Source organism: Palaemon carinicauda, chromosome 13, assembly GCF_036898095.1.
Source record: "Palaemon carinicauda isolate YSFRI2023 chromosome 13, ASM3689809v2, whole genome shotgun sequence".
NCBI classification, from domain to species: domain Eukaryota; kingdom Metazoa; phylum Arthropoda; class Malacostraca; order Decapoda; family Palaemonidae; genus Palaemon; species Palaemon carinicauda.
Window position 1 is genome coordinate 133040185 of NC_090737.1, and position 15297 is coordinate 133055481.

General features: G+C 32.3%; 1 protein-coding gene across 1 annotated transcript; it reads right to left on the reverse strand.

The window, feature by feature from the left end:
* Window positions 1–2446: 2446 nt before the first annotated feature.
* LOC137651822 (general transcription factor II-I repeat domain-containing protein 2A-like) lies at window positions 2447–3118 on the reverse strand. Its single transcript, XM_068385042.1, has one exon. The coding sequence runs from the start codon at window positions 3116–3118 to the stop codon at window positions 2447–2449; it is 672 nt and encodes a 223-aa protein (XP_068241143.1).
* Between the last annotated feature and the right edge of the window lie 12179 nt (window positions 3119–15297).

Below are 15297 nucleotides of genomic sequence, written 5' to 3' on the forward strand. Positions count from 1 at the left end.
TGCAAAGTGTTGTTGGCTTGGGCGCTGATCATATAATATGGTCAGTCTCTAGGGCATTGTCCTGCTCGATAGGTCAATGTCACTATCACTTGCCTCTGCCATTCATGAGCGACCTTTAAACCTTTGAACCTATAAACGAAAGAGAAGCTACAAAGTTTTGTGGTGAATTTCACAGTTAATATCTCACCTTGAAATGAACTTGGGAACAAAGCATTCATTGTAGTTATATGAATGTATTCTACCCAAGCTTGTATGTGCAGGGGACTTCAAGAGGTTTGCCAATGCAAATTTAACGGTTTTCAATGATCCTTTACGTACACTGTTAAAAAGAAACCGTAATTTCAATCGGAAATTCTCCGCAAAAATATAATGCTCTTAACCATATTTCAGTAAAATACATACGACCGTAATTTTTACCATAATCCGTTATTATCTTTTACGGGTTGGTGACCGTAATATCACTCCTTTGCTTCAATATATCCGTGTTTATAATAGTAAATGCCTGGCTTCATTTACTCCAGGATTTTTACCGTTTTTTTACGGCGAATTTTTAACTGTTGTGGTGGCCGATGTGGTAACGTCCCTGACTGGGGTTCGAGTCCCGCTCAAACTCGTTAGTTTCTTTGGTCGTTGCAGTCTCACTATCCTTGAGAGCTAAGGATGGGGTCGTTTGGTGGGAGCCTATAGGTCTATCTGCCGAGTCATCAGCAGCTGTTGCCTGGCCCTCCTTGGTCCTAGGTTGGGTGGAGAGGGGCCTTGGGAACTGATCATATGTGTATATAGTCAGTCTCTAGGGCATTGCCCTGCTTGATAGAGGAATGTCACTGTCCCTTGCCTCTGCCATTCATGAGTGGCTTTTAAACGTTTAAATCTTTGAAAAGCAGGATGCTATAAGCCCAAGGGCTCCAACGGGGAAAAATAGCCCAGTAAGGAAAGGAAATAAGTTATGAATAAGAATATCATTTATACATTTTGACTGCAGGAAGCCGAAGGTTCTTAAACACACCATGATTCTATAAGCCCAAGGGCTCCAACAAGGAAAACTCACCTAGTGAGGAAAGGAAATAATTGTGAATAAGAATATAATTTATACATGTTGACTGCAGGAAACCGAAACTTCTTAAACACGCCATGTCCTTCGACCCAATTCCCGACTAAGAGGATTCTCTCCTGCAACTAGTTTCCTGTCTTATCCTTCAAATCTCTAACTCCTCCATTACTTCCAGAACAATTTCACGCTCGGGGGCTTTAGGTACTCACGCAGGCAACTGTCTACGTCATCGTCTAAAGACAGATCAATGTTACTTCGCAGTAGACGGGGGTAGAATTTAGCTGAATGATGTGCTAAGTTTGCATTATTCTAAATATAAGATTTTACGTATGGAAAGCAATGTAGTCATTTATGAAAATAATTTTTGTTTTTCCCAGTTCCTATTGTTCTCTTTTTCTGCCTGATTCTTTTAATTTGATTCTTTTTCTTTTTCCTCTTATTATTATTATTATTATTATTATTATTATTATTATTATTATTATTATTATTATTATTATTATTATTATTATTATTAATAATAATAATAATTTCGTTTAAAGGTTCCAAACACTGTTACAAAAGGAATTCTGTTGTCAAGAAAAAAAGGCTGACCGAATAATCCATAACATTAATAATAATCATTTTTTTTATATTTTCTATGCGTTGCTAATAAAAATGCATATATGTATATCTTATTAGTTCATGAAAAATTGTTTTGTGATAAAATATCGATATGAGTTCCGAGGGAAATTACAACACATGGTTATATCATATCCTTGGGATATGATGTTTTTAATATGACAAAATCCTAGCTCGGTTTTTTTGCATTTGGATATGTTGTTAAATCCATTATTGTTATAATATATTTATATTATATTGATGTGTTTGTACACAGATCATTTATCTTAATCACTTTAATGGCTTAGGAAGGCTTAAAGGCCACTTATAAATAGCAGAGGCAAGGGTCAGTGGCATTGCTCTGTCAAGCAGGATAATGCCCTAGAGCAGGGCTACTCAACTATTAAGAGGAAAGGTCCAGTTAGACAAGTTCCACTGTATACATAGGTCCGGAAATTTTTATTACATGAAATCATGAAAATAAAACAACCAATTCGAGAACAGAGTAGTAAACCATGATTTTTATTAATTTCATATTCACTGTTTGTTTTATTTATACAAATTTTCAAAACGTGGAAATAAAAGTATTAAATTTTATACCTAAAGTATAGCAAGACTTGAATGTTTTTCTCTATAAAAACAACTGAAATTGAGAGTTCTAAAATTGAATACTGTTTCATATTATGGTATTTTAGTAATAAAAAATTACCTCTTTTAAAACATAACAGGATATGAACATTCCCTCTCAGAAAATAAAATGAATTTTCAAATTTAAAAAAATCAAAACACCACAAGAATTTAGTGAGAGAAATTACACTTTTTGCTTTTTGCTAGTTCCCGAAATTTTGGTACTAATTGAGTAATAGCGAGTCGAAGACAGTGGTGGTGGTGTTCATTGGTCATACAGGAGCGAAACTTGTTCTTCACTAGGTTCATAGTTGAGAAAGCAGATTCGCAGCAATAAGTGGAGCCAAACATCGTGAGAATTTGCACTACTAATCTGTGAAGAGTAGGAAAATTAGCAGGGGATCCTTCTTTTGACCAAAATGTTTCTGGTGTGCAATCACAGAATACTTGTTTCAGCGCTACATTCTCTTGAAAGTCAATAAGTTCCAGTTGGATTTTAGCATCATCTACCCATTTCCAGGTGAGATTTGCTTCGACTGAAAATTCTGTGATATCTGTCACTAGAAAAGGGTTCTGAATGAACAGCAGCAACTGTTTTCCAAGAACAAAATCATCAAAGCGAACCTTAAAATTGTTGATCAGCTTCTCAATAAATTGGACATATTTAGTGTCTATTTCATCTTTACGTTCCTCCAAAAGTCTTGGAAAATGGAAAAGTTGGCTCTGAATATCGTCCTTGAAAAGTTCAATTTTTTTCTGGAAAGTTCCGTTTTCTGAGATCAAGTTGGAGATAGTGTGTTTTTTCCCTTGCAGTTTGACATTCATATCATTCAAATGTGACATTATGTCTGCCAAAAAACCAACACTTTCAATTTTCTTGTCATCTTTCAAAAATTCAGAAAATGCCTTTGCCTTCACACTGTTTTGATCCTCCAGGAAAGTCTGCAACTCCTTCCTAATTGCCCAAAATCACTCCAAAACTTTTCCCTTAATTACCCATCTCACATTATTGTGCACAAGTAAATCGTCATAGCTTGCATTGACCTCGGTAAGAAAGGTTCGTAGTAGACGATGTTGTAGTGTTGACGTTGATCGAAGGAACTTTACTAGCTTCATAATAGTCTCCATTACTTCACCATATTCATCTCCCAGACTGGCACACAGAACTGATTGGTGGATTATGTAGTGGTAACTTATCATATCCGGATTATCTTCCTTTAATCTTGCAACTAGTCCCCTCTCTTGACAAACCATGGCTGGAGCTCCATCTGTAGTCACTGAAATGATGGATTTGACATCAATATTTCTTGATTCTAACATGCTTTTCAAGGATCCATTAATATCCTCTCCCCGTGCTCTTCCTTTAAGGTCAGTCACACCCAACAAGTCCTGGCAAAATTTTTTCTCCCCTGCATCCTAATATCTCACAAAAGCAATGAGTTGAGCATTGTCGGTACTGTCTGTTGATTCGTCAATAGCCAGTGAGATACAAGGTTTTTTTTTCAGTCCTTGATCAAGTTGCGACATAAGATCAACAGCCAATAGTTCCGTTCTCCTCATTGATGTGGAATCAGATAATGGAATTGCTTTATTCTATCTTTTATTTCTTTTTTCTGTTTATCATCAAACAATGTATCTGCTGTTTCCAGCATACATTCTTTAACAATTTCCGCATCAATGAAGGATTTTTTGTGTTTTCCCAAGATCCAGGCTATTCTCAGTGAACATTCCGTTGCTCTCTCTTCGTGTTACTTGAATGTATTTTCTTCTACTGGGGCCTGGGGTCCAACTACAACACTCAGAAGGTCCGGTTTCGGACCGCGGGCCGCCAGTTGAGTAGCCCTGCCCTAGAGACTGACCATATATACATATGATCAGCGTCCAAGTCCCCTCTCCACCCTAGCTATAACCAGGGAGGGCTAGATAATGGCTGCTGATGACTCAGCAGATAGACCTATAGGCTCCCCCTAAAACCTCCAATCTTAGCTTACAAAGATGGTAAGGTTGTAGACACTAAAGGCACTAACGAGTCTGAGCGAGAGACTAACCCCCGTTTGGCAAACACCAGGCACACACGTTCCCAACCAGGCCACAACATTCTAATTGGTTGCAAATAACAATTTTCTTCACAAAGGATGAAAATGTTTTAGAAAACTTACCGATTAGACGAAACAAGGTTCTTGTATTTAGCTGCAAATAATTAGTAATTATTCTTCATGCCATATATTTACAAGAACATCTTAATCATCAAGTAATTTACCCTTAATCATAATTAGATTGAGCTGAAAATACCGGGCCTCATCACATCCCTTTCAAGCAGTTAGAAACCCACTAAAGGGTGTCATGGTGAACCCAATTCCCGTAGAAGGGGTTCCATTTTCTTTCGAATATATTTTTCCTTGACGTATGATTTTCATAAATTAAAATTTCCCAACTATTGGGTTCCGAATCATATAACAAATATACGTGAGTCATTCTAATATTTTTCTTTTCCTTTCATTAATCATGGAAAATGGGTTTTCTTGATAGGTTATAGCTATTATCATTATCATTATCATTATCATTATCATTATCATTATCATTATTATTTTAATTTCTATTATTATTACTATTAATATTGTTATCGTCGTTGTTGTTGTTGTTGTTGTTCTTCTTCTTCTTCTTCTTCTTCTTCTTATTATTATTATTATTATTACTACTACTATTACTATTACTATTACTATTACTATTTTTGTTATTATTATTACTAATACTTTTACTATTACTATTAAGATTATTATTAAGATTTTTATTACGATTACTATTACTATTACTGTTACTATTACTTATTTATTATTATCATTATCATTATTATTATGATTATTATTATTATTATTATTATTATTATTATTATTATTATTATTATTATTATCAACATCTAAGTCAAAGGGCGCCAACAGGGCCAAATAGCCCAGTGAGTAAAGGAAACAATGAAATAAATAAACTATCTGAGAAGTAATGAACAATTAAAATAAAATATTCTTAAGAATACTGCAACATCCACATGAATATATTTCCTTACATGGAAACTCGCTGCTGATTTTAATTTCCTTCTTTTGAGGAAAAAAAGAAAATTAAAATAGAAATCCAGTACAACCTTCGCCAAATGCTGCTTTGTAATCACACCAGCTCTCTTTCTCGCAGACTTCATTTCCTGACTTAGTTGAGAGATTTTTTACGAATGCAGTAAAGCTTACAGTGCATCTCTCTCTCTCTCTCTCTCTATCTCTCTCTCTCTCTCTCTCTCTCTCTCTCTCTCTCTCTCTCTCTCTCTCTCTCTCTGCAAGTGGTGTACCTGTGTGTTTGTCTTTATACTGTTTGCATGTGTTAGGGCTTGCGTGGAATTCTCCTATCTCTCTCTCTCTCTCTCTCTCTCTCTCTCTCTCTCTCTCTCTCTCTCTCTCTCTCTCTCTCTCTCTCTCTCTCTCTCTCTGTAAGTGTGTGTACCTGTGTTTCTTTATATTGTTTGCATGTGTTAGGGCTTGCGTGGATCTCTCTCTCTCTCTCTCTCTCTCTCTCTCTCTCTCTCTCTCTCTCTCTCTCTCTCTCTCTCTCTCTCTCTCTCTCTCTCTCTCATTACGAAAAGGTTATTAGTCCTTTCATAATTATGTTCTCATGCTCCTGTCTCACGATAGATAGCTCGCATTTAATTAAAACTCTGAACCACAATAGCGCAGATGAAATATTGTCGAGACTTTCTACAAATTTTTCTGCAAAAAAAAAAAATAAATAAAACTGTCTTTTGAGATTGATGTTACTGAGAGGAATTTTTGAGATGATGTTTGCTCTACTCTTAAAAAAAAAATTTAAAAAAATACAAAAAAAAAACTCGGAAAGAAAATGATGGAAAAAATTATCAAAGAATTTTTAGGTTTGATCTATGATAAATGAAAAAATATTCTGCTTGTTACATTTTGTAGAATATGTATGAATTTACCTTGGTTTATCAATCTCTCTCTCTCTCTCTCTCTCTCTCTCTCTCTCTCTCTCTCTCTCTCTCTCTCTCTCTCTCTCTCTCTACACTAACCTTTTTTTAGTATTGTTATAACAAAACTACTTTATCAAATTGTGGATTTACTATTTAGCATTCATATGAAAAAGATGTTTAACTACTGCTAATTTCCTACTCAGGATACATTCAACAAAATTCATCACCAATAATCACTTCATTGGATGTTTTACATACTCCAACAAGTGCCTGGTCTAAACAACCCCCCCCCCCCCCCCAAAAAAAAAAAAAAAAAACATAGCTATATAGAATTGTTCCTTATATATGGCTCATTGAATACTTTTACTTCCACACTTTTGATGTAGATAATAACGAAGTTCTTAATTAGAGCTTTTCTTTGGGATTTCTTTTTAAATTTTCATTTTTACTTCTGATTACTATTATACTTTCATGTACTATTTATCTAGACCATCAACAAATTTTTATCTGGTTGAATGTACTCTATACATTTATCTCTATATTTTAGTTTGTTTCTTTTATTCACCTTGATTTTACATTATATTTTTTAGGAATGATCTTCCTAATCGGGTAATTGAATCAGTAGAACTTCAAAAGTTCAAAGTTAGAGTAAATTTGTTCATGTTGGCCAGGCTGACATGAGTCTTTTTAAAGTATATATATAACATATCTGTTTTTGACGTTGTTAATAGTTTATATAGGACATATCTGTTTTGACGTTGTTAATAGTTTATATAGGACATATCTGTTTTGACGTTGTTAATAGTTTATATAGGACATATCTGTTTTGACGTTGTTACTGTTTTTAGAATAATATATTGTTAATTTATTCTCATCATTTATTTATTTCCTTATTTCATTTCCTCACTTGGCTATTTTTCCCTGTTTGAGCCCTTGGGCTTATAGCATCTTGCTTTTCCAACTAGGGTTGTAGCTTGGCCAGTAATAATAATAATAATAATAATAATAATAATAATAATAATAATAATAATAATAATAATAATTATAATCACTTTTCATTGAGAGAATATTTTCTTCAAATTCCCTTTTCATCGATGCTTAGCCCAGTCTAGTTTCTAATAAAATCAGTTTCTCGAAAATTGTTTAAAGTATGTTGAAGGAAATACGTTCAATAAATTAGCTTGAAAATTGGTTGGTTTAGATAATATTATATGGAAGGACAACATAGTGCACTTTTTGTAATCATTACTTTGGTCATTAATTGGATAGGTGACCATCACCGAACGCCAAGATACCACGAGAAAACTTGAAACAAACCTAGTATGTCCGGGTCGAGGAGCATTGAATCAAAATGAAGATAAAAATGACAATTGTGTTGGTAGATAAAAAAAAAAAGACAGTGTTTAAACGTAAAATTGGAAAATTTGAAAAAATATTTAAGAACGAAAACTTAATTTAGATAATATATGGAAGGACAACATAGTGCACATTTTGTAATCATTAGTTTGGTCATTACTTGGATAGGTGACCATCACCGAACGCTAGATACCATTCCACGTGAAATCTTGAAACAAACCTAGTATGTCCGGGGCGAGGAGCATTGAATCAAAATGAAGCCTAAGATGATGACTGTGTGGGTAGATAAAAAAAATAAAAAAGACTGAGTTTGAACGTAAAATTAGAAAACTTGAAAAAAAAAATTTAAAGAACGAGAACTTATTTTAGACTCCGTTTGAGGACTGATGTATTGGCTTGCTAATCCTGCAAATCCATGTTAATCCTTTCTAATCCTTCGCCAACTTCCAGTCTTAATGGAAAAGACCTTTTGCAGAAAATCAAATCAAAGATTTTCGGCATAAAGAAATTTTCCAGAATGATCTTTGACTAAAAGTTATTCAATATTTAAAATCTGGTGCACGCGACCTGTCAAAAAATGACAGCTAAATATTCAGATGGGCATGCATACATACGCACACACGCCGATTCAAACCATTCAAACACTCTCCCCCTCTATTAGCTACAACCACTCTCCCTGGGGTATGACTACTTCCTCGCACCCCTACCGAGGGCTCGGCCTAATCGGAAATAAATATATGAACATATGTATATATATGTATATATGTATATTTATATATATATATATATATATATATATATATATATATATATATATATATATATATATATATATATATATATATATATGCTTTACTGCCACAAGGATCACGTGACTTGGTATACGCAAAAGCCAGTAGGAAATAATAAAAAGCTTTAGTACCAAGCGCTTTCGTGCATTTTAATACACTTCTTCAGGGTACAATAAAAAGTGAGACATAGTTGAAGGACGTCAATAAGTAAAATAGGATAAAAACAAAAAACTAAAATTTGTTTTGAACAGTAGAGAAATGATAGAAAAACATAGTCAGCTAACTAGCATTGTCAAACAATCAAACAACCCACAGCCAAAATTTGTACTTGAACGGAAACTGGTCATAAACACACACAAAAAAGGTAAACACAAATTATATAATTCTTAATTGTTGAACAATATTGGTCATGATGAAATTATCCAATTTATATAAACCAGCACTAATATTAAAAACACAATCCGACTTTATCTTAATAATACTTGATTCTATAATGTTTCTCTTCACAACATCTTTACAAAATAGCAGCTCTTTAGATTTCTTCCAGTTTATCAAGTGATTATATTCATTCATGTGAACGAATAGTGCGTTAGACATATTACCAACTCGAACACAGTATTTATGTTGATTTATCCTTGTTGCCAGCATTTTACCACTTTGCCCAATATATTTCAAATTACAACCACTACATGGAATTTCATATATGCAGCCTACACTATTACACGGAGAGTTCTTTATCAAAATACACTTTATAGTAGAAGAATTTCTAAAAACAACATTAACATTAAAACATCTTAAAATTTTTGGTAGACAGAGAAAACTATCATTATACGGTAAAACTAATAAATTATCATGATTAAAAGATGTTACATTGTCAATTGCATAATAAGTTTTTTTGGCTTTTTGTAATGCTACGTCAACTAAGTATCTTGGGTACTTCAAATTAAAGGCAATTTCGTATATTCTTAAAAACTCATCATCTAAAAATTCTGGGCAACAAACTCTAAGAGCTCTCAAAAACATTGAGGAAAAAACAGAGAGTTTTACTTTAATATGGTGATTAGAATAAAAGTGAATGTAAGACGATACATTGGTGGGTTTTCTAAAAACGCTAAACTTAAAACTATTATTATGTCTATGAACATTTACGTCTAAAAAGGGCAGAACAGAATTTCTTTCTTCCTCAATTGTAAAATTAATAGAAGGGACCAATGAGTTTAGTCTAAGTAAAAAAACAGATACATCTTCATTTAAAGGCCATATACAAAAAATGTCATCAACATAACGAGACCACAAAACTCTTCCCGGCAAAATATTCACTAAAAGCTTCTTCTCAAAAAATTCCATATAAATATTACTTAAAAGAGGTGATAAAGGGTTACCCATTGCCATTCCAAATTTTTGCTCATAAAAATTCCCATTAAAAGTAAATTTACAATCTTTGATGCACATTTTAATCAATTCTAACATAGTATTACATGGCAGAGAAAATTCATAATTAGGCAACTCTTCGGTTAAAAAATCTAATAAATCATCAACTGGAACTTTAGTAAAAAGTGATGTCACGTCAAAACTTATCATTTTAAATTCAAAATCAATATTGTAACTTCTTAAACGATTAAGGAAATCAACATTATTTTTCACAGAGAAGCCAGAAATGTTTCCTAACAAGGGGGACAACTCTTTAACAAGCCATTTTGATAGGTTATACACCGATGACCCCACAGAACTAATTATGGGTCGAACTGGATTATTAGGTTTATGTGTTTTGATTAACCCGTACATATAAGGCAACGATGCACACACAGTACAAAATCTTTTAATCAATCCATCTTTTCCTCGTAATAATGTTTTTATTTTCTTATTAAAATTACTATTGACCTTTTCAAGTGGGTTAAAATTAAGAATGGAATAAGTTTCTTCGTCACTTAAAATTTCTAACATTTTATCAACATAGTTATTCTTGTTCATCAACACAAGTGTATTAGATTTGTCTGCTTTTGTTATATGAAGACTTTCGTCCTTTTTCAGTTTCCTGTTAGCATTTAAAAACCTATTGGGCACATTAGCATAACATTTAACAGAGGAAGCCCCATAAACTATACCCTTACAAATATTAAATTCTTCATTAGACAAAGATCCAAATTTTTCCAAATTACAAAATGATTTACCAATTTCTACCCAATCCACTTTCTTATCACAAACAGAAAAGTTGATACCATACCCAAGAGCTGCGATAGTAACATTATCTAGTACTTTATCTGAAAGATTGCAAATAAATCGGGGGTTAGCATTCTTGTTCCAATCACTGTTTTCTATGAGACGTTCAAGTTTACGATCGAGTCCGCTCTTCAAACGACGACACTGGTTTCTCAGTTTATCATAACAATAATCAAGTAACTGTGGTTTCCAATCAGACGGGATGGCTTGATTAAAACTATATCTTTTGGATCTTAGGAGTCTGAAATTTTCTTCAACATCCACTTTTTTTAACTCAATGTATTTCTGCAGAATAAGTCGTTGATATTCCTCAAATGGTTTGTCTGAAAGATGGCGATGTTTCTTGGATAAAAAAGATCTAGGCATGACATGTTCATTCGAACACAGTATTTATGTTGATTTATCCTTGTTGCCAGCATTTTACCATGTAGTGGTTGTAATTTGAAATATATTGGGCAAAGTGGTAAAATGCTGGCAACAAGGATAAATCAACATAAATACTGTGTTCGAGTTGGTAATATGTCTAACGCACTATTCGTTCACATGAATGAATATAATCACTTGATAAACTGGAAGAAATCTAAAGAGCTGCTATTTTGTAAAGATGTTGTGAAGAGAAACATTATAGAATCAAGTATTATTAAGATAAAGTCGGATTGTGTTTTTAATATTAGTGCTGGTTTATATAAATTGGATAATTTCATCATGACCAATATTGTTCAACAATTAAGAATTATATAATTTGTGTTTACCTTTTTTATGTGTGTTTATGACCAGTTTCCGTTCAAGTACAAATTTTGGCTGTGGGTTGTTTGATTGTTTGACAATGCTAGTTAGCTGACTATGTTTTTCTATCATTTCTCTACTGTTCAAAACAAATTTTAGTTTTTTGTTTTTATCCTATTTTACTTATTGACGTCCTTCAACTATGTCTCACTTTTTATTGTACCCTGAAGAAGTGTATTAAAATGCACGAAAGCGCTTGGTACTAAAGCTTTTTATTATTTCCTACTGCTTTTGCGTATACCAAGTCACGTGATCCTTGTGGCAGTAAAGCATTATGGATGCCAGGCGACTCTTCACGATTTTTGCTACCTTTCGGATACTCTACCCGTCACTACTACCTTTTGTGACTGGATTCCGTTCTTCTCTTATCAAAGCCCACAAGCTGAAGTTACAACTTGAATTTCTACGTAAGTGTTTGAATGAACATGTCATGCCTAGATCTTTTTTATCCAAGAAACATCGCCATCTTTCAGACAAACCATTTGAGGAATATCAACGACTTATTCTGCAGAAATACATTGAGTTAAAAAAAGTGGATGTTGAAGAAAATTTCAGACTCCTAAGATCCAAAAGATATAGTTTTAATCAAGCCATCCCGTCTGATTGGAAACCACAGTTACTTGATTATTGTTATGATAAACTGAGAAACCAGTGTCGTCGTTTGAAGAGCGGACTCGATCGTAAACTTGAACGTCTCATAGAAAACAGTGATTGGAACAAGAATGCTAACCCCCGATTTATTTGCAATCTTTCAGATAAAGTACTAGATAATGTTACTATCGCAGCTCTTGGGTATGGTATCAACTTTCTGTTTGTGATAAGAAAGTGGATTGGGTAGAAATTGGTAAATCATTTTGTAATTTGGAAAAATTTGGATCTTTGTCTAATGAAGAATTTAATATTTGTAAGGGTATAGTTTATGGGGCTTCCTCTGTTAAATGTTATGCTAATGTGCCCAATAGGTTTTTAAATGCTAACAGGAAACTGAAAAAGGACGAAAGTCTTCATATAACAAAAGCAGACAAATCTAATACACTTGTGTTGATGAACAAGAATAACTATGTTGATAAAATGTTAGAAATTTTAAGTGACGAAGAAACTTATTCCATTCTTAATTTTAACCCACTTGAAAAGGTCAATAGTAATTTTAATAAGAAAATAAAAACATTATTACGAGGAAAAGATGGATTGATTAAAAGATTTTGTACTGTGTGTGCATCGTTGCCTTATATGTACGGGTTAATCAAAACACATAAACCTAATAATCCAGTTCGACCCATAATTAGTTCTGTGGGGTCATCGGTGTATAACCTATCAAAATGGCTTGTTAAAGAGTTGTCCCCCTTGTTAGGAAACATTTCTGGCTTCTCTGTGAAAAATAATGTTGATTTCCTTAATCGTTTAGAAGTTACAATATTGATTTTATTTAAAATGATAAGTTTTGACGTGACATCACTTTTTACTAAAGTTCCAGTTGATGATTTATTAGATTTTTTAACCGAAGAGTTGCCTAATTATGAATTTTCTCTGCCATGTAATACTATGTTAGAATTGATTAAAATGTGCATCAAAGATGTAAATTTACTTTTTAATGAGGAATTTTTATGAGCAAAAATTCTGGAATGGCAATGGGTAACCCTTTATCACCTCTTTTAAGTAATATTTATATGGAATTTTTTGAGAAGAAGCTTTTAAGTGAATATTTTTGCCGGGAAGAGTTTTGTGGTCTCGTTATGTTGATGACATTTTTTGTATATGGCCTTTAAATGAAGATGTATCTGTTTTTTTACTTAGACTAAACTCATTGGTCCCTTCTATTAATTTTACAATTGAGGAAGAAAGAAATTCTGTTCTGCCCTTCTTTTAGACGTAAATGTTCATAGACATAATAATAGTTTTAAGTTTAGCGTTTTTAGAAAACCCACCAATGTATCGTCTTACATTCACTTTTATTCTAATCACCATATTAAAGTAAAACTCTCTGTTTTTTCCTCAATGTTTTTGAGAGCTCTTAGAGTTTGTTGCCCAGAATTTTTAGATGATGAGTTTTTTAAGAATATACGAAATTGCCTTTAATTTGAAGTACCCAAGATACTTAGTTGACGTAGCATTACAAAAAGCCAAAAAAACTTATTATGCAATTGACAATGTAACATCTTTTAATCATGATAATTTATTAGTTTTACCGTATAATGATAGTTTTCTCTGTCTACCAAAAATTTTTAAGATGTTTTAATGTTAATGTTGTTTTTAGAAATTCTTCTACTATAAAGTGTATTTTGATAAAGAACTCTCCGTGTAATAGTGTAGGCTGCATATATGAAATTCCATGTAGTGGTTGTAATTTGAAATATATTGGGCAAAGTGGTAAAAATGCTGGCAACAAGGATAAAATCAACATAAAATACTGTGTTCGAGTTGGTAATATGTCTAACGCACTATTCGATTCACATGAATGAATATAATCACTTGATAAACTGGAAGAAATCCTAAAGAGCTGCTATTTTGTAAAGATGTTGTGAAGAGAAACATTATAGAATCAAGTATTATTAAGATAAAGTCGGATTGTGTTTTTAATATTAGTGCTGGTTTATATAAATTGGATAATTTCATCATGACCAATATTGTTCAACAATTAAGAATTATATAATTTGTGTTTACCTTTTTTATGTGTGTTTATGACCAGTTTCCGTTCAAGTACAAATTGTTGGCTGTGGGTTGTTTGATTGTTTGACAATGCTAGTTAGCTGACTATGTTTTTCTATCATTTCTCTACTGTTCAAAACAATATTTTAGTTTTTTGATTTTATCCTATTTTACTTATTGACGTCCTTCAACTATGTCTCACTTTTTATTGTAACCCTGAAGAAGTGTATTAAAATGCACGAAAGCGCTTGGTACTAAAGCTTTTTATTATTTCCTACTGGCTTTTGCATATATATATATATATATATATATATATATATATATATATAATATCTATATATATATTATATATATATATAATATACTATACATATATACATTTATACATTCATATATATATATATATATATATATATTATATTCATATATATAAATATTTACATAAAATATATATATATATATATATATATATATATATATATATACATATGTATAAATATGTTCATACTTTTATTTCCGATTACGCCGAGCCCTCGGTAGGGGTGCGAGGAATAACTCCTATATAAGCTATACAAACTTTAATAAAACAAGAGAAGAGAGAGAAAGATAGAATAGTGTGCCCGAGTGTACCCCTCAAGCAATTGTCACTCTATTATTATTATTATTATTTTTATTATTATTATTATTATTATCATTATCATTATCATTATCATTATCATTATTATTACTAGGCCAAGCTACAACCCATAATTGGAAAAGCAAGATGCTATAAGATCAAGGGCTCTAACAGGGAAAAATAGCCCTGTGAGGAAAGGAAATAAGGAACTAAAAAACGATTAGTAAAAAAATAACAAATTAGTACTAAAAACAGTAACAACGTCAAAAAAAAAATATGTCATATATAAACTATAAAATTTATTTCCCTACAAATTTATTACATATTTATCATTGATGTTAATTACTGTTTTATCACGCAAATTACCAAGTTATCAATTAGTCTTCATAAAAAGCAGTTAACAAAAAGCACATACATCACTTATTTCCCCCTCTCTGTGATTAAATTGAATAGCTCACATAAAACAAAGGAAAGGTTAATTCATATTAACGCAATGGCTTTAAAAGGATCAGTTTTTGAAGCCATTACCTCTAAATAATCCTTTTGATATCTCTTCATCTTCTGGAAAATATTAGAATATTCTTACGATATTACGATGGTATCATGTAATACTGCTCGTGAAGAATACAAGTGAATGTCT